The sequence below is a fragment of the Salvelinus alpinus genome, chromosome 35 (assembly GCF_045679555.1).
Source record: "Salvelinus alpinus chromosome 35, SLU_Salpinus.1, whole genome shotgun sequence".
Lineage (NCBI taxonomy): Eukaryota > Metazoa > Chordata > Actinopteri > Salmoniformes > Salmonidae > Salvelinus > Salvelinus alpinus.
This window is the reverse complement of record NC_092120.1, coordinates 22,457,339-22,484,196: the sequence shown is the minus strand read 5'-3', so window position 1 is coordinate 22,484,196 and position 26,858 is coordinate 22,457,339. Positions and strand designations below refer to the sequence as shown.

At 41.2% G+C, this 26,858-nt stretch overlaps 1 protein-coding gene across 1 annotated transcript; it reads right to left on the bottom strand.

Annotated features, from left to right (window-relative positions):
• Positions 1-100: 100 nt before the first annotated feature.
• LOC139564460 (failed axon connections homolog) lies at positions 101-25,997 on the bottom strand. The gene is made up of 6 exons (XM_071383998.1): positions 25,541-25,997; positions 21,789-21,924; positions 21,363-21,559; positions 14,100-14,317; positions 5,074-5,190; positions 101-4,596 (listed from the first exon to the last, which is right to left on the bottom strand). Exons 1-6 carry the CDS (start codon positions 25,795-25,797, stop codon positions 4,253-4,255), a joined length of 1,269 nt encoding a protein of 422 aa, XP_071240099.1. The 5' UTR covers positions 25,798-25,997; the 3' UTR covers positions 101-4,252.
• Between the last annotated feature and the right edge of the window lie 861 nt (positions 25,998-26,858).

Here is a 26,858-nt window from a genome sequence, read left to right as displayed (position 1 = left end):
AAAATAATTGTGAAATGAATTATTATAAATACTGAATGCGCAAATTTAGTACATTTACGGTAAAAAATACCAACGTTCAGACACACAGTAACACAACTCATACAAAGATCTTTTTTTTATTTTTATTGTCACAGCTATTGTTTAATTGAATCAGTGAGAGTAATTGTCATACAGCCACCACACCTACGGGTAATCATAATTGGACATCCATGTCAGTATGTTACAGTGGATTCATGAGTTTATCACACTTACGTACATTTCCCCCGCAATGTAATGTTTCCACTAGCAGGAAATAGCTTGTTCTAATATAGCTTGACAAAGCAGTCGCACTGACATGAGTTATTCATATGCAGAATGGTAAAAACACATCCCAATAATATAACGCAGGTTGACGTTTTTTGGGGGATGAATCAGGTTCTGGAGGCAGCTCTGCCCCATTCGATAGCACCGCATCTGCGGTTCTCTCATTGCGGGTCTGGTCCACCCATGCTTCTAAATCTTTTTTTCTTTCAACAATAAGACAACGCAATTCAATCAAACTCCCTCAGAAATATTTTCTCAATTACAGACACAAAAAGTCTAATTAAAAGACACTTGAGCAAAGGTTTAGACAGATCCACGTCTTGGTCCCCATTGTTTTTGCAATTTTATGTGTCATCATTGGGAGGTAGGGTGAGCATAATCCTAGCAGATTGACAATTTACTGTTTTATTTGGTCTTTTGTCTGTGTGCCTTTGCAAACAATTATTTACTTTGACATTGCAACTTTGCGAATAAATATGATCTTCTCTCAGGCTCATCCTGATACACACCTATCAATATTCCAACTTAAATGCCTAGCTACAACACAGACATCCAGTGAACGGTGTCCTTGATGTACTGTACATGTCTCATTCCATTCATTTGGCCATACCATCTTATCACGACAATCCCCAGCGTCCTAGGTGCGTTAGTTTTGCCCATTTTAAACATGACAACAAAAATATTGCAAAAAACATATATCTCTCCTTGAGAGCAATAAAGATACAAACGATAAAACATTGCTAAACTTAAGTTAATGACAAATTTAAATTTTTAAAAGTGCTGGCACCGTTTTCAAATAAGTGTGAGTTACTGAGTAAAGAAAGCAAAATCAAACCTGCATTCACGATTCATTTTCAACCCCTCTCTTCATAATTTCTGTGCACTACGGCTTATACCATACCTGGTAATGTAGTCATATTACAGCCCACTATCATCTTTCCGGTTTCTTTCTCCTCTTTCTCTCTCTCTCTCACACACACACACATAAAGGGATAACACTACTTGCTACAAATGGGCCTTTCCATTCTGTTTCAGTAACTTTCTGTATTAGTTTGGTGTTAATACTGAAGTGAAAACAAATGCAGCTGTTTTTATCTCAATATCAAATTCTTTCTGGGTAACATTTAAGTACCTTACTGTGATTGTTTTCAATTAAAATGGCCAACAAGAAACAAAAACAGCTTCTTAGCAAAGAGCAAATTCTCAAGCAAAAATGTAGCTAGGACTGTCTGGGAGTGGTCTGGGTGGGGAGGGGGAAACTGAAAACTAGCTGTTATTGGCAGACAGGTTTGGAACTCTATTTTCTAATGTTCTATTCTTATTGGTCTGATGTCACCAGACAGGCCAAAACTCCATCCCACCAAAACAGACTGAAATTTCAGACAGTCTTTTCAAACAGCTGTTATACTAAAAGGGCATTATCATCATTTTCACAATATCATTCCAATCTCAGTGTGGAAATATATAATGTTGAAGTCGGAAGTTTACATACACCTTAGCCAAATACATTTCAACTCAGTTTTTCACAATTCCTGACATTTAATCCTAGTAAAGAATTCCCTGTCTTAGGTCAGTAAGGATCACCACTTTATTTTAAGAATGTGAAATGTCAGAATAATAGTAGAGAGAATGATTTATTTCAGCTTTTATTTCTTCCATCACATTCCCAGTGGGTCAGAAGTTAATACACTCAATTAGTATTTGGTAGCACTGCCATTAAATTGTTTAACTTGGGTCAAACGTTTTGGCTAGCCTTCCACAATCTTCCCACAATAAGTTGGGTGAATGTTGGCCCATTCCACCTGACAGAGCTGGTGTAACTGAGTCAGGTTTGTAGGCCTCCTTGCTCCCACACGCTTTTTCAGTTCTGCCCACACATTTTCTATGGGATTGAGGTCAGGGCTTTGTGATGGCCACTCCAATACCTTGACTTTGTTGTCCTTAAGACATTTTGCCACAACTTTGGAAGTATGTTTAGGGTCATTGGTCATTTGGAAGACCCATTTGCGACCAAGCTTTAACTTCCTGACTGATGTCTTGAGATGTTGCTTGCAAGCCTCCCCCTTTTTCCTCCAAACATAACGATGGTCATTATGGCCAAACAGTTATATTTTTGTTTCATCAGACCAGAGGACATTTCTCAAAAAAGTACAATCTTTGTCCCCATGTGCAGTGGCAAACCGTAGTCTGGCTTTTTTTATGACGGTTTTGGAGCAGTGGCTTCTTCCTTGCTGAGCGGCCTTTCAGGTTATGTTGATGTAGGACTCGTTTTACTGTGGATATAGATACTTTTGTACCTGTTTCCTCCAGCATCTTCACAAGGTTCTTTGCTGTTGTACTGGGATTGATTTGCACTTTTCGCACCAAAGTTCGTTCATCTCTAGGAGACAGAATGAGTCTCCGCCCTGAGCGGTATGACAGCTGCGTGGTCCCATGGTGTTTATACTTGCGTACTATTGTTTGTATAGATGAACGTGGTACCTTCAGGCATCTGGAAATTGCTCCCAAGGATGAACCAGACTTGTGGAGGTGTAAAAAAAAATGTCTGAGGTCTTGGCTGATTTCTTTAGATTTTCCCATGATGTCAAGCAAAGAGGCACTGAGTTTGAAGGTAGGCCTTCAAATACATCCACAGGTACACCTCCAATTGACTCAAATTATGTCAATTAGCCTATCAGAAGCTTCTAAACATCATTTTCTGGAATTTTTCAAGCTGTTTAAAGGCACAGTTAAGTTAGTGTATGTGAACTTCTGATCCACTGGAATTGTGTTACAGTGAAGTATAAGTGAAATAATCTGTCTGTTAACAATTGTTGGGAAAATTACTTGTGTCATGCACAAAGTAGATGTCCTAACCGACTTGCCAAAACTATAGTTTGTTAACAAGAAATTTGTGGAGTGGTTGAAAAACGAGTTTTAATGACTCCAACCCAAGTGTATGTAAACTTCCAACTTCAACTGTATAAAACACAGGAATATCACATTTTGACTGCACTGGGCCTTTAACATTCCAAGTGGCAAAAACTGCAGGACTCCAGACCATAGAGCTAAATAGACAGCAGGATGAATGTATAGATAGAGCACCCTCTAGTGGTGAAATACAAGAGTCAGCTCTACAACCAGCCTGTACTGGTAAGTGTACTCGGACAAGAGTGTTACATCTCCAGTTCCTTTTGCGTATCCCAATCTCCTTTACTAGAGTGAAGTTAGACACAGAGTTGATGGAAAGGCCAGTGATTATGGCTGATGCTCAGCAGCAAGCCACAAACCATAGGACTACTAGTAGAATAGCCCACCGCTAGTAAGACACAGACTAGAGCAGCCGCCATAGTAAGCAGACTCTTTATATATATCACTTGACAATATGTCCAAGTCTTAGCAAATGACTGACCCCTGTTCTCTAAAATCCAGTGATTTCATGTTTCTGCTACCATCATCTTGGTCTCTCTTTCACTGGCTACATTTCTAAGAAACAGCCCTGTTGTCTGTATTCCATGGACAGACACACCACTAACTGGTTCCACCAACAATCTCTCTCATAATGTTTCACACAAGTCTGTACCCTGGGACAACTGACACAAATAAGGCAATGTCTGTGATTGTGACACATTGGCAATGTCACCATCACTAGGGGTGAGGAAATCATAATGTAACGCATGTAACATGGGGTTCGACTTATACGCTCCGCATATAAATACCCAGTTTCTCTGAGCGCACTGATATTACATTGTTAGGATATAGTTCAGTCGTCATGGAATATAACTGTGCCTCCATGTGCGAGCACAGATCTCTGAAAGAGAGGGAGAGGCAGCAGCAGAAGCGAGAACTGTGCCTCCGTGTTCCGCAGCTCTATGATGCCAATCCAGATAGCAGCGCCCTGATTAGTTTGAAGTTCCGGCCGTCTGACCGCCTCAGTCAAAACCACCCCACCTACCTGGATGAGGGTGGGTCAAGGGTTGGGACTGGGGCTGGAAGGGGCAGAATTAGGAGGGTCAGGACTAGGAGGGTCACACTTGAGCCGCGGCTCGTTCTCCGAGCCCGTGCCCACGTCTGAGTCGAACAGCGAGTGGTCCGTATCGGGGGAGTGAGTGTGTGAGTGTTTGTCAGAGGCTTCACTCTCCTCCATGGTGTCTGTCCGGGAGAACAGGCCAAAGTCCATCAGGCATGTAGGAGAGCCCTCGCTGCTGTCAGTGTCTGCTCCGTCATAGTACATGTCCTCTATGTCCACAAACCACTCAGGCCAGAACTTTCTCCGCATGCGCTCACAGAACATGGCCAAGTTGACGAGCTCGCCTAAAACACAGTGGACAGGGAATAGAGGAGGTACAGGTTCCAACATCAGTACTCAAAGAAAATGTACATCAGTGTCAGAGTATCCTTTGATTTCCTACTCAAACTTTGATTGTCAGATTTTGTACAGTTCGAAAATGAAAAGAGACTGGTCTTTGATCTCTGATCAAACATTCTCTAAAGACTGAAACCATGACTAGCAAATGTGCAACAACACTGCACATTACAGTCTTTCACTGTCATCTAGTGGAAGAAGTAGGCAAGTACACTTGGATAAAAAAGGAGGACATTACATCCTATTCTACAGCTGCCTTTAAATCTATAGAATAATACATTAGGTACAGAATTTGTTATACAATCTCGATAACAACATAACAGTAACACAATCACAATGCACACTTTCAAAATCAATCAATTATGATGCTTTGGTATTGTGAGTACGAGTAAAACATTTCACAGAGGCTGAGAGATTGAACTGACCTTTGATGAGCTGTTCAGGTTGTGTGCCGGGTAGTGTCCACATGGCCTGGGCCAGGTGACCAAACACAGCAGCGTCTACTGTCGACATTTTAGGTCCCATGAAGTACTTCTTATCTCCTGCAGGACAGATGAACAGCTGGGGTCAGTAACATATATCAAACCAACCATCAGCACACTATAAGAGAACACAATAAGAAAAGCCTGCTGAGTGCCTCAGACTCTACACGGAGCAGCCTGTAAATTACAAACAAAACAGCGAAAGCAACTTTGTATGGAAGTGGGATTGCGCATTTTGCAACTCATGGTTACATCTTCTGTCGTCGTGGGAAAGACGCAACGTTTAAAACATTTGTAAACAACTGGTTGCAGATCAGAGCCAACCTGGATACTAAGGAGATCCTGAGGGAAATCGACTAGTGTCAACAGCTTTATGCTATGGAGGAACAACATACTCCAGCGTGGAAAGATCCGGCTAACTCCCAAAATATTCTAACCCGACAAAAAAAAGAAAGACAGATTCATCTACAGACACGGACGATTTACTTACCGTTTATGTAGAGGACAATGCTCTTGCTGGAATCCATGCAACACTTGAAAAGTTGTGTGAGGCGATAGCAGGGCTGCGTGGGAGTTTGGAGTTTAGCCAGAGTGAAATTCTCACGCTTCAGGGAGAGAACAAGGCAATCTCAGCCAAAGTAACTATCGATTCCAACATGGGATTGTCTACTCAGGGAAAACAGGGTGGTGAGGGAGTCGCTACTAGACATACAAAGCCGCAGCATGAGTGAAAATCTAATATTTTCTGGGATTCCTGAGGACGCATCCAATAATCCAGAGCGGGCGATCAGAGAGTTCATGCAATCCGTCTTGAAACTTCCTCTCTAGAGACTGTAAACAAGGTGGCTTTCCATCGAGCGCACAGACTTGGAGCGACAAGACCAAGAGTCCCCCGACCTAGCATCGCAAAATTTGAACACCTCCAACAAAAAGAGCTGATCAAAAGCAGGGAAAGGGAGCTTAAATGGATGTCCGAAGAGGCTGTATCCTGTACAGAGCAGAGGCGGGAGAGGGGTAAGCGTGCCTTTCTCATTGGGGACACACACTTTATAGATGGACAGCTCTTCCGAGACAGCTCCATGACACAGTGGCTGTACTAAATTCTACGGGGATGTCAGGTTACGGAAAACAAAGTATGGGAACTGTAAAAATATCTGAAAACTATGAAGTTGATATGAATACACACACACTTGAACTCTCTCTCTACCTCTCACTATTGTCGAGAACTTTTCTATAATTGAATATGTTTTTTTGCTTATCTATCTTTTCTATATCTTTTTTTATTTTTTTTAATTTTTTTTGAGGAGGTCCTTCCAGAAAGCCATCACAGAGCATTGCACTTTCAATATGCAGTTGTTAGTGATATTTCTTCCCATTTCCCCAGTATATTTTTAGGGCAGTTGAATTGTGGGTACATACCATAATACCAATACATACTGTACTGTACAAGATTCCCGTTCTATGTTTGATTTTAATAAATACTTTAGCATCAGAAAGAGCGAGCGACAGTCACCTGCTCCTGCCACTAGCCTTGCCCCTGTCCAATGGATAGAGAGCGACAGCAGAGGAAACCTAATTCACCAAACACCTGACCAAAAAAGGTCTAAGAAGGCCTTCAGATATGGTAAGTGTTATGTACCTATTTAGTTTAGTGTGTTTGTTTACACTCCCGAGTGGCGCAGCGGTCTAAGGCACACAACATATAATAATTTCCACGAGTACAGTTCATATAAGGAAATCAAAAAGTTGAAATAAATTCATTAGGTCCTAATCTATGGATTTCACATGACTGGGCAGGGGCGCAGCCAATCATAATTTGTTTTCCCCCACAAAAGGGCTTTATTACAGACAGAAATACTCCTCAGTTTCATCAGTTGTCCGGCTGGCTGGTCTCAGATGAACCTGCAGGTGAAGAATACGGATGTGGGAGTCCTGGGCTTTTATGGTTGCACGTGGTCTGCGGTTGTGAGGCTGGTTGGACATACTGCCAAATTCTCTGAAACAAGGTTGGAGGTGGCTTGTGGTAGAGAAAATAACATTAAATTCTCTAGCAACAGCTCTGGTGGATTCTTACAGTCAGCATGCCAATTGCACACTCCCTCAGAAACTCGAGACATCTGTGGCATTGTGTTGTGTTTTTTTTTTTTTGGGGGGGGGTGGATCAGCTTAATCTTGCGGAAAGAATGTTGCTTCCAATGTAATTGTCTGCATCATTTCCAATCCCCCATATTTTTTGGGGGTAAATATATATATCCATACACGCATGCATACATATACACATATATACATACACATACCTATATAGACATACATACTTTTTAAAAGAATATACCTTTATTATTATTCCCCGCACCCTACCACCGATCCCCCAATTGGAGTAAAATAATAAACACTTCTGCTTTTACCTTCAATTTATACATCTTATACCCATCTTACAGACACAGTCCACTTTACAATAGTTCTCTCTTATTTGTTCTTAGTCCTTCCTCTATTTCTGTTGTCCATCCAATTTTATTTCCACTTGTAACTGTGCTATTTCACAAAAGCTCCGCACCAAATACACATTTCACAGATCCCGTATGCCCTACATTGTTTATCTTGTTATTAGTCCCACCCTTCAGTTCCACTCAACCCCTCCCATCTATCTTCCAACATCATCCATTTCGGATTTTTATTTGCCATATATTTTTCAACTGTGCTGTGATGCTTCACAAAAGACTTGAACCTTCCTATTCTCATAGCTTCTATAGATTGTAAATTAAAAATAAACATTTTTGCTAAAATAATTATTATATTATTGATTGATTGACTATGGCTTTTCAAATCCCCCAGTATTGCTATCTGTAGCGTTAGTTTTAGGCAAATGTTGCAATTCTTCAGCCATTCCTGGACCTGTGACCAAAAACGAGCTACATATGGACAATACCAAAATAAATGATCTAATGACTCTGCCTCCTCACAACAGAATCTGCAGAGCTGGGAAGATTGTATACCCCATATATATATATAACATTCTATTAGTTGCAAGAATTTTGTACAGTAATTTAAATTGAAAAATTCGAAGTTTTGAATCCGGCGTTGTTTTGCGTATCAATTCATAAACCATGTGCCATGGAATGGGTACATCGAAAATCTCTTCCCAACTATTTTGCAATTTATATGGCACAGCTGTCAGTTTTTTGGTCCTTAAATGAAATTGGTATATGTTTTTATTTATCACACTTTTCTTTAACCATTTATGTTCTTTAATACAGGGCCGACATACAAGTTCCTTACTTTTTTCCCCTTCTACTTGCCTCTTCCATTTTTGTGGTAATGCTGCAATTAATTGGTTGTAATTTTGGGTAGAGCAGACATTTCCATATGTCTGTGTTAGCTGCATGTGTGACATAACTCCACCAGTCCTATTTATGATATCATTCACAAAAATTATACCTTTTTTAAACATTTCTTCAATAAATACAGTTTTTTTATCAATTACTATATTTGAATTTAACCACAATATTTGTTGTACTATTTGTTCCGTCCTTTCAGGTGGATTAAACTGAAATTGCAACCAACTTTCTACGGCTTGTTTAAAAAATAAGGATATTTTGGAGATTATTTCCTTTTCAAACAACCGAAAGTGAGCATGTGTAATCTGAATAAAGGGGAAAAGGCCCTTCTTGAATATAGGATGAGACATTCGTACCAATTTACTAGAGAACCAGTTTGGATTTAAGTATAACTTTTGTATGACTGATGCCTTTAGTGAGAGGTCTAATGCTTTAATATTTAATAATTTCTGCCCTCCGAATTCATATTCGTTATATAAATAGGCCCTTTTAATTTTATCTGGGTTGCCGTTCCAAATAAAATGGAATATTTTTTGTTCATATAATTTAAAAAGCAGGTCACTAGGTGTAGGCAAAACCATAAGCAAATAGGTAAACTGTGATATGACTAAAGAGTTAATCAGGGTGATTTTTCCACAAATAGACAGGTATTTTCCTTTCCATGGTAGCAAGATCTTATCTATTTTTGCTAACTTTCTATAAAAATTTATTGGAGTGAGATCATTTCTTTCTTTTGGGATTTTTATACCGAGTATGTCCACATCTCCGTCAGACCATTTAATTGGTAAACTACATGGCAATATAAAATGTGTATTTTTTAGTGATCCAATACGTAATATGGTACATTTATCATAATTTGGTTTTAATCCAGAGAGGATAGTAAAGGTATCTAGATCCTCTATGAGGCCCTGGAGAGACTCTAGTTGTGGTTTTAAAAGAAAACATGAATCATCAGCGTACAATGACACCTTAGTTTTTAAGCCACGGATTTCTAATCCCTTAATATTAATGTTTGATCTAATTTTAACAGCTAACATTTCGATGGCAATAATAAATAGATATGCCGATAATAAATAGATATGCCGATAGTGGACAACCTTGTTTTACTCCTCTAGATAGTTTAAAACTTTCTGAGATGTAGCCATTATTTACTATTTTACACCTAGGGTTACTATACATAATTTTAACCCATTTTATAAGAGATTCCCCAAAATTGAAATATTCTAGGCATTTATATATAAACTCCAGTCGTACTTTATCAAAAGCCTTTTCAAAATCAGCTATGAAAACCAGGCCTGGTGTCCCCGATATTTCATAGTGTTCTATTGTTTCCAGTACTTGCCTTATATTATCTCCAATGTATCGTCCATGTAAAAAACCTGTCTGATTAGGATGAATAATATCTGACAAAACTTTTTTTATTCTATGCGCCAAGCATTTTGCTAGGATTTTTGCATCACAACACTGAAGTGTAAGAGGTCTCCAATTTTTTAATTGGACTGGATCTTTATATATACCACTTGAGTCCTGTTTCAGTAATAACGATATCAGACCTTCTTGTTGCGTGTCTGATAATCTACCATTTATATAGGAGTGGTTAAAACAAGCTAATAATGGTCCTTTGAGTATATCAAAAAAAGTTTTGTATACTTCCACTGGTATGCCATCCAGCCCTGGAGTTTTCCCATCTTTAAAGGCCCCAATTGCATCAAGCAGTTCCTCCTCTGTAATTTGGCCTTCACATGAGTCTTTCTGTACAGATGTTAATTTTACATTATTAATAGGAAAAAAATCCATACAATTAGTTTCAGTTAGTGGAGATGGAGGAGCCTGAAACGAAAACATATTCTTAAAGTACTTTACTTCCTCTTTCAAAATATATTTTGGTGAATCTTGCGTGACTCCATCATTTGTAACAAGTTTTAATACATTTTTTTTGGTAGCATTTCTATATTGAAGATTGAAAAAGAATTTGGTGCATTTTTCCCCATATTCCATCCAGTTCGCTTTATTTTTATAATATATTACACTGGATCTTTCTTGAATAAGTTCCTCCATTTCTTTTTGTTTTTCCTCTAACTTATTCTGTGCCTCTATGGTGCCGTTTTTATTGCTATCTAACTGTACTGTTAGTCCTTCAATTTCCTTTGTTAATATGGACTCTTTTGATCTAAATTGCTTTTGTTTTATAGATGAGTACTGATTTGCATGGCCTCTAAAGGCACACTTAAAAGTGTCCCATACAATAAGGGGATCTGCTGTACCTATGTTATGTCTGAAAAAGTCAGTTATAAAATCTTCTGTCCTAGTTCTAAACAATTTATCATCTAGTAGACTTTGATTAAATTTCCAATATCCTCGCCCACGTGGAAATTCTGTAAGAGAAATATATATGCCAATTATGTGATGATCCGACCGCATTCTATCCCCTATCAACACTTTTTAAACTTTTGGTGCCAGAGAGAATGGTATAAGAAAGTAGTCAAGACGACTAGCTTGATTCAGCCTCCGCCATGTATATCTCACTAAATCAGGGTATTTAAGTCTCCATATATCCACTAATTCCAATATATCCATGACATTCATGATTTCCTTAAGTGCCTGAGGGTGATAGTTTGTAGTGTGATTTCCTTTCCGGTCTATAGAGGTATTTAAGACCGTATTAAAATCTCCCACTATAATAATAGAGTCTAGTGTTGCTTGTAGAGTTGATAAATTCTTATATATATTTTCAAAGAAGCTTGGATCATCATTATTCGGACCGTATAGGTTAACAAGCCATATTTGTTTATTGTCCAATAACATATTTAAAATAATCCATCTACCTTGAGGATCTGTTTGGACAATTTGCACATTTGGATCAATATTATTGTTAATTAAGACCATCACCCCTTTTGAATTTCTTTCTATATCTTTGTCTACATGTTTATCTATGTTTACAACAAGCAAGGGGAAGGTATCAGAACAGCGACATTGGGGAATAATAACAACATATTGTATGGGATACATTTGTACTATAGTGAAGCCGTCTCTATAGTAATGCAAGGTCTCTTTCATGATCATGTGAAATGTCAAGTGCTATGGAAATGCTGGGATGTTTTTCTATGAAATTTCTGTTAAAGGTAATTATGATGCAACTATGATGGTGATGCGATATGGATTACAGTTATCATCATGAATATTAAGGCTATACGCACTTCTTGTTACACACAGACAATCAACCATGCAAATTGGCTGGGTTATTATTTATTTAGATATCATACTTGATAGTCGTACTCTTATCCAGACATCGTACACACTCTTACTAAATCACATCCAATAGCATACACATCAACCTACTCAGATTTGCTACACACATAATATCTTGTCTCAATGTTCTAACATCTGTGGCACTGGCTCACAGGCAAACAGGCAAGGGAATAAAACAAATATTGCTAGAACCTATTTCTTGAATTCTAAATATCAGACATTTGAAATCTCAAATTTTGACCGTCATAATACCTCTTACGGCAGTAACCTTACAAGCACTAATTATGGTAAATTTAGACTGAGAATAGTATCTAGTTATGGTAAGGGGTAAAATAAGTATAGCCAGTTATAATTCTAATGGTTTAGCAAATTATTTACAAAAGATCAGTCTTTACGTGGCTAAAAGAAAATAAATATAACATATACTGTTTACGTGGCTAAAAGAAAATAAATATAACATATACTGTTTACAGGAAACTCACTCGACATTCAAGTTTTATATTAACCTCTAAAGGATTGGTTTTGCCCCCACGGGACGGTTGAGCTAACGTAGGCTAATGTGATTAGCATGAGGTTGTAAGTAACAAGAACATTTCCCAGGACATAAACATATCTGATATGGGCAGAAAGCTTAAATTCTTGTTAATCTAACTGCACTGTCCAATTTACAGTAGCTACTAGACTGAAATAATACCAAGCTATTGTTTGAGGAGAGTGCACAATTATGAACTTAAATGTATTAATAAACCAATTAGGCACATTTGGACAGTCTTGATACAACATTTTGAACAGAAATGCAATGGTTCATTGAGTCAGTCTAACTTTGCACATACACTGGTGCCATCTAGTGGCCATAATCTAAATTGCGCCTAGATTCCTAAGTCATATATTGGCCTTTCTCTTGCATTTCAAAGGTGATAAAACAAACAACAAAAATACGTTTTTTTTTCTTTGTATTATCTTTTACCAGATCTAATGTGTCATATTCTCCTATATGAATTTCCACAAACTTAACTGTTCCTTTGAAATGGTATCAAGAATATGCATATCCTTGCTTCAGGTCCTGAGCTACAGGCAGTTCGATTTGGGTATGTCATTTTAGGCAAAATTGAAAAAAAGAGTCCGATCTTTGCAATATCTCATTGAAGCTCTAGATAACTTTTCTGGACTCTCTGGACTAAAACCTAATTATGAGTGTACTATATTACATATTGGATCTTTAAAAAAAATTAAATGTTTACATTACCCTGCAGTTTACCTATAAAATGGGCTGAGGGTGAAGTAGACATACTTGGTATTCATTTCACAAAATATATAAAATGAGCTCTCTAAAATGAATTTCAATAGAAAACTTGTGAAAATTGCCCCGATTAACTCCTTAGTCATATCTCAGTTTACTCACTTATGGCGCTGCCTACTCCTGATGATTCGTTTTTAAAATCATATGAGCAAAAAACATTTCACTTCATCTGAGACGTTAAACCAGACAAGATAAAGCGTGCCTCTCTCTTTAATTAATATGAACTGGGTGGGTTGAGATTATGAAATATAAAAGCACTAAACCTCTCTCTAAAAGCTTCACTTATTCAAAAGTTCGACTTGAACCCTAAATGGTTCTCCAGTAAATTACGAAGAAAACCTCATCCATTGTTTAAAAATGGCCTTTGTTTTTTGCATTGTTTTCCTTTGTCTCTTTTGTTAATTTTGTTGGTTGTTGGTGCATGGGGGGGGGTTATATTCAAAGCATTATAAAGTAAATTCAGATTGCACATATTACACTATAGTTTACCACCTTGCAAAGAGTTTCTGCTAAAATCAATAGACATTCCTCTGCTCTTTCCCCGACTAAAATACATATTGTAGTTGGAAGCACAGTGCATATACAGTGTCTCACCACTAGAGAGTGGAAGAGAGTAAAATGGAGCTCTGCATAAAGGACATACCCCACAACAAAGTCAATCTTACAGTGAACTTCAACTGGCCCCATGTTATAATTGATACCGGATGATTAGGAAGCCTTCCTTTCCCATTGTTCCTCATATCTCCATCAGTAGCCAATTCCTCAACACTGACAATACTGTGAGAGCGTTGAGAAACTGGCTACATCATCAGTTGTTCTTCAATTGCCCCTAGTCTCTCCCTGAATCCCAAATCAACCCCTAGTCCCTATCACCTGGGTTTTTGTGTAGATCTGAGAGGATTGGATCGCTGTCAGCAATATGGTTGTTGCTCCATTTTGCACTCTGATGGGCCAGGTAGAATTTTCACTAGATTGCTTACACCTGTCCGATCCTCTCATATCTACACAAGTGCCTATAGGTTGATTTGGGATTAACCCTCTGTCTACTCCTACCCTCCCATCCGCATGTACTGCTCCATACATACCGAGCAGTTCGGCCAGTGTGCGCATGTCCTTCTCCATCAGCTTGTAAACCTCCTCCTTGGAGAAGCGTCCGATGCCATGGCCGTACATCTCCCTGTGCACCATGCTGCTGTTCAGGTGGCCGAGGATCCACTTTAGCATGTCACTGAGAGGACCAGTGACTGACAGCATCTTCTGGGTCTCCTCCAGGTTGTCTACCCACTGGCAATAGGCTATTGTCCTGTTTAGAAACAAAAATATACAGGTTATGGTACAGTCTTATATAGAAAACACACAGACAGGTTGCCGACTGGCAGTAAGCTATCGTCTTGTATAGTTACACAAGCATAACACAGGTTATTAACCCGGTGGTAGTATAGTATAATCATATGGAAACACATACACTGTGTGTACAAAACATTAGGATCACCTGCTCTTTCCATGACAGACTGACCAGGTGAATCCAGGCTGCCTAATATACACTGTGTTGTAGGCCTCTAGCAGCCCAGTAGGCAGTAAAACAGGGTGGCAGGGAGACCTCTGCAATCCGCCCTGGCATGCTATCAATTAACTTCTCGGCCACATCCTGAGAGATGGCATAATCAATGCTTGGAGTTTGTCAGAATTTGTGGGTTTTTGTTTGTCCACCCGCCTCTTGAGGATTGACCACAAGTTCCCAATGGGATTAAGGTCTGGGGAGTTTCCTGGCCATGGACCCGAAATATCAATGTTTTGTTACCCGAGCCACTTAGTTATCACTTTTGCCTTATGGCAAGGTGCTCCATCATGCTGAAAAAGGCATTGTTCGACACAAAAAAATTCCTGGATGGTTGGGAGAAGATGCTCTCGGAGGATGTGCTGGTACCATTCTTCATTCATGGCTGTGTTCTTAGGTAAAATTGTGAGTGAGCCCACTCCCTTGGCTGAGAAGCAACCCCACACATGAATGGTCTCGGGATGCTTTACTGTTGGCATGACACAGGACTGATGGTAGCGCTCACCTTGTCTTCTCCGGACAAGCCTTTCCGGATGCCCCAAACAATCGGAAAGGGGATTCATCAGAGAAAATGACTTTACCCCAGTTCTCAGCAGTCCAATCCCTTTTGCAGAATATCAGTCTGTCCCTGATGGTTTTCCTGGAGAGAAGTGGCTTCTTTGCTGCCCTTCTTGACACCAGGCCATCCTCCAAAAGTCTTCACCTCACTGTGCGTGCAGATGCACTCACAACTGCCTGCTGCCATTCCTGAGCAAGCTCTGTACTGGTGGTGCCCCGAACCCGCAGCTGAATCAACTTTAGGAGACGGTCCTGGCGCTTGCTGGACTTTCTTGGCCGCCCTGAAGCCTTCTTCACAACAATTGAACCGCTCTCCTTGAAGTTCTTGATGATCCGATAAATGGTTGATTTAGGTGCAATCATACTGGCAGCAATATCCTTGCCTGTGAAGCCCTTTTTGTGCAAAGCAATGATGACGGCACGTGTTTCCTTGCAGGTAACCATGATTGACAGAGGAAGAACAATGATTCCAAGCACCACCCTACTTTTGAAGCTTCCAGTCTGTTATTCGAACTCAAAAAGCATGACAGAGTGATCTCCAGCCTTGTCCTCGTCAACACTCACACCTGTGTTAACGAGAGAATCACTGACGTGATGTCAGCTGGTCCTTTTGTGGCAGGGCTGAAATGCAGTGGAAATGTTTTTTGGGGATTCAGTTCATTTGCATGGCAAAGAGGGACATTGCAATTAATTGCAATTCATCTGATCACTCTCCATAACATTCTGGAGTATATGCAAATTGCCATCATACAAACTGAGGCAGCAGACTTTGTGAAAATTAGTATTTGTCATTCTCAAAAATTTTGGCCATGACTGTATATATATACACATACATACATACATACACTACCGTTCAAAAGTTTGCGGTCACTTAGAAATGTCCTTGTTTTTGAAAGAAAAGCAATTTTTTTGTCTATTAAAATAACATCAAATTGATCAGAAATACAGTGTAGACATTGTTAATGTTGTAAATGACTATTGTAGCTGGAAACGGCTGACTTCAAAAAAAATGGAATATCTAAATAGGCGTACAGAGGCCCGTTATCAGCAACCATCACTCCAATGTTCCAATGGCACGTTGTGTTAGCTAATCCAAGTTTATCATTTTAAAAGGCTAATTGATCATTAGAAAACCCTTTGGCAATTATGTTAGCACAGCTGAAAACTGTTATTCTGATTAAAGAAGCAATAAAACTGGCCTTCACAGCTTACAGACGGTAGGGAATTGAGGTCACAGTTATGAAAACTTAGGACACTAAAGAGGCCTTTCTACGGACTCTGAAAAACACCAAAAGAAAGATGCCCAGGGTCTCTGCTCATCTGCATGAACGTGCCTTAGGCATGCTGCAAGGAGGCATGAGGACTGCAGATGTGGTCAGGGAAATAAATTGCAATGTTCGTACTGTGAGACGTCCAAGACAGCGCTACAGGGAGAAAGGACGGACAGCTGATCGTCCTTGCAGTGGCAGACCACGTGTTACAACACCTGCACAGGATCGGTACATCCAAACATCACACCTGCGGGACAGGAACAGGATGGCAACAACAACTGCCCGAGGTACACCAGGAACACACGATCCCTCCATCACTGCTCAGACTGTCCGCAATAGGCTGAGAGAGGCTGGACTGGGGGCTTGTAGGCCTGTTGTAAGGCAGGTCCTCACCAGACATCACTGGCAACAACGTCGCCTATGGGCACAAACCCACCGTCACTGGACCAGACAGGACTGGCAAAAAGTGCTCTTCACTTACGAGTCGCGGTTGTGTCTCACCAGGGGTGATGGTCGGATTCGCGTTTATCGTTGAACCAATGAGCGTTACACAGAGGCCTGTACTCTGGAGTGGGATCGATTTGGAGGTGGAGGGTCCGTTATGGTCCTTTGCTGTTGTTCTGAGATTGATTTGCACTTTTCGCACCAAAGTAAGTTCATCTCTAGGAGACAGAACGCGTCTCCTTCCTGAGCGATATGACGGCTGCACGATCCCATGGTGTTTTTACTTGCATACTATTGTTTGTACAGATGAATGTGGTACCTTCAGGCGTTTGGAAATTGCTCCCAAGGATGAACCAGACTTGTGGAGGTCTACAATTTTTTTCCCATGATGTCAAGCAAAGAGGCAAGGAGTTTGAAGTTAGGCCTTGAAATAGATCCACAGGTACACCTTCAATTGACTAAAGCCATGACATCATTTTCTGGAATTTTCCAAGCTGTTTAAAGGCACAGTTAACTTAGTGTATGTAAACTTCTGACCCACTGGAATTGTGATACAGTGAATTATAAGTTAAATAATCTGTCTGTAAACAATTGTTGGAAAAATGTCCAAACCGACTTGCCAAAACTATAGTTTGTTAACAAGAAATTTGTGGAGTGGTTGAAATTGAGTTAAGGACTCCAACCTAAGTGTATGTAAACTTCCGACTTCAACTGTATGTAAAAATGCTGTTCATTGACTACTGCTCAGCGTTCAACACCATAGTACCCTCAAAGCTCATCACCAAGCTAAGGATCCTGGGACTAAACACCTCCCTCTGCAACTGGATCCTGGACTTCCTTACGGGCCGCCCCCAGGTGGTGAGGGTAGGTAGCAAGACATCTGCCACCCTGATCCTCAACACTGGAGCTCCCCAGGGGTGCGTGCTCAGTCCCCTCCTGTACTCCCTGTTCACCCACGACTGCATGGCCAGGCACGACTCCAACACCATCATTAAGTTTTCTGACGACACAACAGTGGTAGGCCTGATCACCGACAACGACGAGACAGCCTATAGGGAGGAGGTCAGAGACCTGGCCGGGTGGTGCCAGAATAACAACCTATCCTTCAACGTAACCAAGTCTAAGGAGATGATTGTGGACTACAGGAAAAGGAGCACCGAGCACGCCCCCATTCTCGGGGCTGTAGTGGAGCAGGTTAAGAGCTTCAAGTTCCTTGATGTCCACATCAACAACAAACTAGATTGGTCCAAACACACCAAGACAGTCGTGAGGAGGGCAGGACAAAGCCTATTCCCCCTCAGGAAACTAAAAAGATTTGGCATGGGTCCTGAGATCCTCAAAAGGTTCTACAGCTGCAACATCGAGAGCATCCTGACCGGTTGCATCACTGCCTGGTACGGCAATTGCTCGGCCTCCGACCGCAAGGCACTTCAGAGGGTAGTGCGTACGGCCCAGTATATCACTGGGGCAAAGCTGCCTGCCATCCAGGACTTCTACACCAGGCGGCGTCAGAGGAAGGCCCTAAAAATTGTCAAAGACCCCAGCCACCCCAGTCATAGACTGTTCTCTCTACTACTGCATGGCAAGCAGTACCGGAGTGCCAAGTCTAGGACAAAAAGGCTTCTCAACAGTTTTTACCCCCAAGTCATAAGACTCCTGAACAGGTAACCAAATGGTTACCTGGACTATTTGCATTGTGCATTGTGCACTGTTTGCATTGTGCAAACAGAGCAACAAGCAGCCCCATAGTCCTGCACATCCATTAATAATGTAATCGATAGTAAACACAGCCTGCGAGAGGGAGGGGGAAAGAGGAGAGGGAGTAGAGAAGGAGGTGATAAGGGAAAAAGACAGGAGAAAAACAGAAAAAGAGAGAGCAAGAGAAAGGGAGTGGAAATGAGAGTGATATGAATAACCCTTACTCTACAGCTGCAGAGCAATATTATGGAACCCCCGCCCCCCTCCAATTCATGGCTCTGGTTCTGAATGAGATTCACAAGATCTGATGCACAGAAACATGCTACTGACTGATTTCTCACCCTGTAAATATTGTAGAAAAGAGCTTGATGAGCAAGTATGCACTCCCTCTTTTCTTTGACATTCATGCTCAGAAACAAATGCTTTTAGATGTGTCATTCATCAGACTACCTTTCCCTGGGCCCCAACCAGGAAAGGCTCAGCCTGTGTCCAAAATGGCACCCTATTCCTTAACAAAGTAGTGCACTATATCAGGAATAGGGTGCCATTTGGAATGCATCATCAGTGACTTCCCAGCAGAAGCCTCACCAGTACAGATACCCAGCAGTGACTCACCGATAATGTAGAGTCCCACCCTTCTATTTACTGTAAGTAAATCGGTAATGTAGCTGTGTGGATGACCACTTGGGAACACTATTGTCAGTGAGCTTAGCCAGTCCCAATTCATTCCCAACCCTCCCCTTGGCCCTAACCCTTCAATCTCTGCAGATCTGTAAGGTGAAAGCAATATGGTGGAAACTTTACCACTACACTGCTTATACACTACATGACCAAAAGTATGTGGACACCTGCTCGTCAAACATCTCATTCCAAAATCATTGGCATTAATGTGGAGTTGTTCCCCCTTTTGCTGCTATAAAAGCCTTCACTATTCTAGAAAGGTTTTCCACTAATGTTGGAACATTGCTGTGGGGACTTGCTTCCATTCAGTCACAAGAGCATTAGTGAGGTCGGGCGCTGATGTTGGGCGGTTAGGCCTGGGTCGAAGTCAGCGTTCCAATTCATCCCAAAGGTGTTCGATGGGGTTGAGGTCAGGGCTTTGTGCAGGCTAGTCAAGCTCTTTCACACCGATCTCAGCAAACCATTTTTGTATGGACCTCGCTTTGTGCACAGGGGCATTGTCATGCTGAAACAGAAAAGGCCCTTCCCCAAACTGTTGACACAAAGTTGGAAGCATAGAATCGTAGAATGTCATCGTCTGCTGTAGCATTAAGATTTCGCTTCACTGGAACTAAGGGGCCTGGTCCGAACCATGAAAAGCAGCCCCAGACCATTATTCCTCCTCCACCAAACTTTATAGTTAGCACTATGCATTTGTAACAGTTTAACTTTACGTCAAAAGTGATTTTTATACACCCAAGTGATGATTTAAATGTACAATTTATATTAATCGGTTTGTAAATGTTATTCGAACATCACACATAAGATGCAGTGTTTTTTGGAGAATATTAGTTGTGCATTTTGTTGTAAAGAATTCCCGCCAATACTAGCTAGCAACTTACTGTGTCTGGTCATCACTGTACAAAATATATGAACCCCCCCTACCAGACACAGTAAGTTGCTAGCTAGTACTGGCGGGAATTCTTTACAACAAAATGCACAACTAATATTCTCCAAAAAACACTGCATCTTATGTGTGATGTTCGGATAAAATGTATAAACCGATTGATATAAATTGTACATTTAAATCATCACTTGGGAGTATAAAGATCACTTTTGACGTACAGTGCTTTGCAACCAACAACTTACCGCTGGTTTGGTGCTTGTTCACTGGGACGATTCTAACTGAAACATCCCCCCTCGTAAGCAAGCTACGCAAACCAGCCAATAAGATGCCATGTTGAGTAGGTGAAGGCAAGACAAAACTAAAACCAAAAACCCATTGGCTTAACAATAAAAAGTGGCAAGGGGAATCACCAATATAACCCTGTTACACATTGGGGCAGGTAGCGTTCTCCTGGCATCTGCCAAACCCAGATTCGTCTGTCGGACTGCCAGATGGTGAAGGGTGATTCATCACTCCAGAGAACAATTTTCCACTGCTCCAGAGTCCAATGGCGGGGAGCTTTACACCACACCAACCGACGCTTGGCATTGCGCATGGTATTCTTAGGCTTGTGTGCGGCTGCTCGGCCATGGAATACCTTTTCATGAAGCGTCTGACGAACAGTTCTTGTGCTGACGTTGCTTTCAGAGGCAGTTTGGAATTCGGTAAGTGAGTGTTGCAACCGAGGAAAGACGATTTTTACGAGCTACTCGCATCAGGACTTGGCGGCCCTGTTCTGTGAGCTTGTGTGGCCTACCGCATCACGGCTGAGATGTTGTTGTTTCTAGTCATTTCCACTTCACAATAACAGCACTTACAGTTGACCGGGACAGTTCTAGCAGGGCAGAAATTTGACGAACTGACTTGTTGGAAAGGTGGCATCCTATGACGGTGCCATGTTGAAATTCACTGAGCTCTTCAGTGAGGCCATTCTGTTGCCAATATTTGTCTATGGAGATTGCATGGCAGTGTGCTCGATTTTATACACCTGTCAGCAACGGGTGTGGCTGAAATAGCTGAATCCACTAATTTGAAGGGGTGTCCACATACATTTGTATATCTAGTGTACCTATCTAAACTCTTCAGACATGCTAACATCAAGGGTTACGGGCCAAGGGGGAGGGTAGGGAGCAATTTGGGAATGGCTGTGACATACGGAGTTACACCAATGTAGCTTTGGAGAACCCGTGGGTATATTAATTGACTGAGTCACCAGTAGAGGTGCTCCTCCACCATCTTGGTGACAGCCCGGGACACGGCTCTTTCCTGGGGACTGAGGTTCTTGTTGAGGTTGACGCCCAGCTTCTCTTCCAGGAAGTCAATGATGAACTCTGACCCCGACACCTGCTGCCGGTTATACTCAATCCATGGCATCTTGCCCTGCGGAGAGAGCTTCCCATCAAAGTAGTTCTGCAAGGGGGAGAACAGAATGGGGTTCAGCACTGGGAAATTGACACACTCTAGTTGTATCCGAATATGTAGGACTGGTTTACCAGACTCAGATTAATCCCTGAACATAAAAAAAATGCATAAGGAGAATTTCAATTTAGTGCTTTTAAGTCCAGGAATGTAGGCTTAATCTGTGTGCAGGAAACCAGTACTTTTCAAGTTCTACTTTATCATACACAGACTATTGTACCTGGTAGGGCAGGTCAACCATGCGTAGGTAGGTCTCCATCTTGAGGCAGAATGGTGAGAGGCTGGGGACCCCCGTGTGTGGCCTGGAGAACTGGTGGAGGATGATGGCATCTTTAGAGTCCAACTCCTGCTCCTTCCTGGAAAGCACCCGGGGAGAAAAAAAGGCCAGCTGAAAAGGTGTGCTGTACTGAGGCAACAGCAAACTACACAGGTGGGAGGCCCCCATGAGATAAAATACTTGAAAACAAGTGTTATCTCTGTGGCAGCCACTTTAAAAGTGATCAACGTTTCTGTGACAACAGTACAGCTATTCCCAGGTCAGCTTGTGCTTGTGAGAACAATATCATAACATCGACCCTAATTGGAGATCAGAGAGGAGAGAGTAAGATTGGTTGCGGCGCTGTTTCTGGCTCTTAGTAATCTGACTGGGAGGATGGGATCTCACCTGGTGCATATTATAGCATGGTGACATAGCAGCGAGAGGAACTATTCTTCAATTCCCTGAGCTCTGTGTTACAGAGGGCATTTCCATACAAGGGCCAATGAGCACCAACATGTGAAGTTCATTGAAGCATGTCAAATTGTGTCAAATGAAAGCGAAGAGTCTATATAGAAAATAAAAAATTAAGGCATCTATACATTCCGTTACCAAAAACCCACATATCTTTAAGATGTTTCCTAATTTCTCTTCATCACGAGGGAGGATAATGACATTTCACAGAAGTAACAAGGTAGACCTACCAAGTGGTTAGTGTTTTTCTAGTTGGTCTATTAATTAAGTAATTAAAACTCGTAATTCTGTTACCAAATCGGTAACGGAATTACTGCAAAATCAGCAACAGAATTACTGCAATTGAATTGGCTAAAATGGGAAATCATACTAGTCACATCACACTTGGGTCCCCTGCTACTGTCCTCCCTTCCACTGGCATACTGTTATGTTCAGCTGATAACTGTGTTTTTCCCTTTCCGTCCCCTGTTGGTCAAATCAGAGAGGAAGAAGCAAAGCGAGAGAGTTTACTCCTGTCAAAACCTGTCCACGATAAGCAGACTGCCTGCCTTCCCGCCTTTGGGACAACAACTCCCATTGTTAGGACGGAGACAAGACCATCTTGCAATTATATACAGTATCTCAGGTCAAAGCAAGACCGTGAAAACAGTCTGGACAACCCCTCCCTTTCTCTCTGCTGCTCTCTCTCTATTTTTTCTCTCTCCAGTTAATGTCATGTCTCCCGGCTCTTACTGAAACCTACTCTCTTTCTATTTACTGTAACAAGCATCCTCACACACTGGACACAGACCGACACCGGACATCCATGGACATTGAAAAGTAGTTGGAATTTGGTCAGGCCGTCCTGGCCAGACCAAATCTGAACCAATCAAAGATGTTTATGTTTCACAAGTTTGGACAGCACAGTACAGTAGAGGACAGTACAGGTGGTGTACTGTACCGTACTCTACTGTAATGTGCTCTACTGTGATGTCCAAACTTGTGAAACATTGACGTCTATGATCGTTTCAGATTCGGTCTGGTCCGGACCAACCAAATGTGGTCTTGTTTGGGGGGGAGGGTGGAGCTCAATACAATAATATCCACTGTGTAGAATAATACCCAAATATGCAAAATAAGGATATTGCATATTTCTACATTTGTTTACCTATTCAGGATACACCACCATGAAAATAATGATATTCATATCCATAATGATACATTTTTGTGTAGTACAGATCATGGATTCATTATGTAATTTAGTTACTGTAATTATATTACCAGTTGTAGATCCACTTCACCTACTGTAGTTCAATAACAAACAAAACAATTCTAACTCAAGGAGCCATGTCATGGCTGACACCCCATTCTTTCTGCAGATAAATATCTGCTCAGAATTAAGATAAATGAAGTGTTTTTGGAAGACATGGGTCGTATTAAAAACGGAGGGAGATTTTTCTGTTTACAAAACTTTGCATCTGCACAGTTCTTCCAGTAAATGTGAGTTTGTGAAATCTTCTGTGTGAATTGTTCAAAGTAGTCCTTGTGCATAGAGTTGTAAAGTTTGTTAAACTTTCAAATCAATGTTTTTGATGGCATAAATTGTGAAAAATTTTCAAAAATCTAAGTCAAAGTGTAATTCTGATGCTGTCGAATTGCCCTAGAACAACTGTCCCCTCACTATATTTAAGTCACCAGTCTAAACACTCATGCACACAAGAATACACAGATACAATACACAATTGTAAGATAATGAGATAGATATTGAGAGGGTAAACTCGTCACCATATTACTGACTCCATGGTATTCAATGGGCCTACCGCAGAAGAAACTCTAGGATTTGTCTTTACTTCTATTTCAATCCTCTACTACCCTTGAAATCAAGACCTGGGAGGTTAATCATGCTTGTGAAAATCTGATAGAGTCCTCACATTTCTACCCCACAGTTTTTAAATGGTGGGTGTGGGTGACTGACATAGACAGCTCTTTTGGCTTTAATAATTAAACAGCCTACAGTGCTGGGGCGTGCTGCCTTGCAATTACTCTAGTTCTTACCTAAATTAATTTGATGAATTATAGCCACACATGTCCAAGAAAGCAGGAATGGACTCCATCCAAAGTCAATTACATCATCAGGCATTTTGTAACGCCTTGAAAATGTAAAATTAATTTCTGGAAATAAATATGACATGTATATAAATGATAGCCTACTTTGGCTAATAAAATGTATAGGCTAGGTTTTCAGTACAATAGTCTTGCGCGGGACAGCCTACGACAAGAATAAACAACTCACATTCCCACAAAATGTCCCTGTCCATACAACCGTGGTGCGAAACCCTCGAAACGACGTAGGCTACGTCTCAGTCCATTTTTCCAATGGTGCGGAAATTCTGGACCGTGTAAAATAAACACTATTGTACTTAGGCCTAGATACAGGGAGTTCCTTTGGGAAGAGCCACTCAAAGGGATGGCATAGAATAACACACATGCTGCAGATTTACTGTCAAAATGTAGTTTTTTATGGTAGAAGCATGACAGTGGTAGGCGTATGCGACATGATTCAACAATGTTTCCAAATTAGGAAATGCAAAAACTACTCCTCTTAGAGTGTGTGACAGATTATATGGAGCCACCGTTACAGGATGTACCATAGGCCTAAATGTTTGACTGAGGACTGCGTGGGGACAGTAGCGCCATTCATTACGTTAACAATAGGCCTGGATTAATCTTCCTTCTCAAAGATTAAACCAGACGCATTTCATTCAACAGTAGGCTACAAAACGTCCGCTTTCACTAAACATTCTGACACCACTGCTGCAGCGCTAGAGAAATTCATATTGACGCTCAAGACATGGCACCAGACCTGACGCGTGATTTTCCACTTTCAAATATTTTTTCCCATCACCTGTCCTTGCCTCCTTGGGAACGATATCATCAAACAGCTGTACAATCTAGCCCACAGTGCAAGAACAGATGATTCCGCGAGTATTTGAACAAATGTAAACAAACGACAGCAATATCCTGTTATTCAGAGATCTGTCAAGAGCAGCTGTTCAGAGGCGACAGCAAGTGTGCACGCCCAGCCCATTCCCCGAGGGTATGAATGGCTATATCATTTTAGATCATTATTGTGAATATTGTATATTAGGCCTACGCAAAACACAGCCTAAACATCACACAAATGCACACATTTGATCATGTGAACCAATACCGTTGCAGAGTGTGTCATTTGTAGCATATTTTTTTGCCATTGTATAGCCTACCTGATGGCGAGCAGCTCGTGCAATAGGTAGGCAGCAGCGGCGAGGACGGCACCACCGGTGATATAGATGGTCTTCTTCCACCAGGAATCCGACCCCAATCCTGACATGATCCCACCGTAGTCCCGTAAAGGGATTGCGATGATATAGCCATAAAGAGAGTGAGGCTGGTCGGAACCACATATCCCCAAGGACACGCTTTGATTCCGCCCGAGTTCAACCACACACGGTCGGGACGAGGCGAAACCAGAACCCCACATACTCTTATCAATCGCCGCGTGACGCCTGCGTCCTCCCGCAAACCGCTATCGGCTTCATCAGTATGTCACAATAGTCATATGCTGCATGGCGATATGCTATTTAATCTGTCAAACATTAGAAATAAGACATCTTCCGGCCTGAGCTCGGCATCCTCCGCCAGCCTTCGGAGCCTGTCTGTTCCAATGGAAACGAGTGGCAGACGCTGAGCGCTCCCCTCACATCTGAGCCTCAGCGACAACAAAACCACCACACAATATAGGATAATAGGCCAGGCATTATATCATGATTATAAAGACATCAGCAAATTACACATTTTATTTTGGTATATTGATTTCTAAATGCCAATGAAATGAATTAAGCAACTGTGTTGTTTTCTTGGAGCAATGTTATCTGGGTAATTTCACTATTCATTTCCACTAAGTCCTGCATTATCTCCATAGCAACATTTACTTGGCCAACTGTATTTGCATGGACCAACCTATATACAGTAGACTTAGTATTTAGCCACTATTGACTGCACAACACACTCTTCCGAGTGCTATAACGACTGGTGCATGTTCAACAATATGCTTGCATAGCAGGTGCATGCTTTTGACTATTTTAGCTATAGTCGGTTATACTCACTCTGCAGTAACTTCGGGAAGTGTAAAAAGGCATTCATCTTGGAGAATACATCCGATCAATGTGATTTATGTTGTGATTGTTTGGGCCATACCTAATATTGCGAAACAACTTAGCTTGAAAAAACGGTTCGCGCTTTCGTAAGGATTATATCATGTAAAATCAGTTACATTACTGGTATCCCTCAGTCTTGAGCTCGTGCCAACCAACGATGTATATAAACTCTAGATTGCTAAAATGCTATGTATTGGCCATTGATAGGCTTTGAAGCAAACGGTCGGTCATATTGGCACTCCCCGGTAGGAGCAGTCCTCCATAGGAATGAATGGAATTCTACAGTATTTCGATTAAATGTTAAGAACAAAATTACATGTATTTAAGTATTTTGTTGTTGTAGTGGGGACAGTAACATTAGTCATCTCAAAAAATGATACTTGGA

Coding starts and splice junctions, on each gene's coding strand:
- LOC139564460 (XM_071383998.1), bottom strand. CDS start 25,797: ATGTGGGGTTCTGGTTTCGCCTCGTCCCGACCGTGTGTGGTTGAACTC. Junction 21,925..25,540: donor CACGAGCTGCTCGCCATCAG/GTAGGCTATACA, acceptor GGTGCTTTCCAG/GAAGGAGCAGGAGTTGGACT. Junction 5,191..14,099: donor CACACTGGCCGAACTGCTCG/GTATGTATGGAG, acceptor TCTGTCCTGCAG/GAGATAAGAAGTACTTCATG.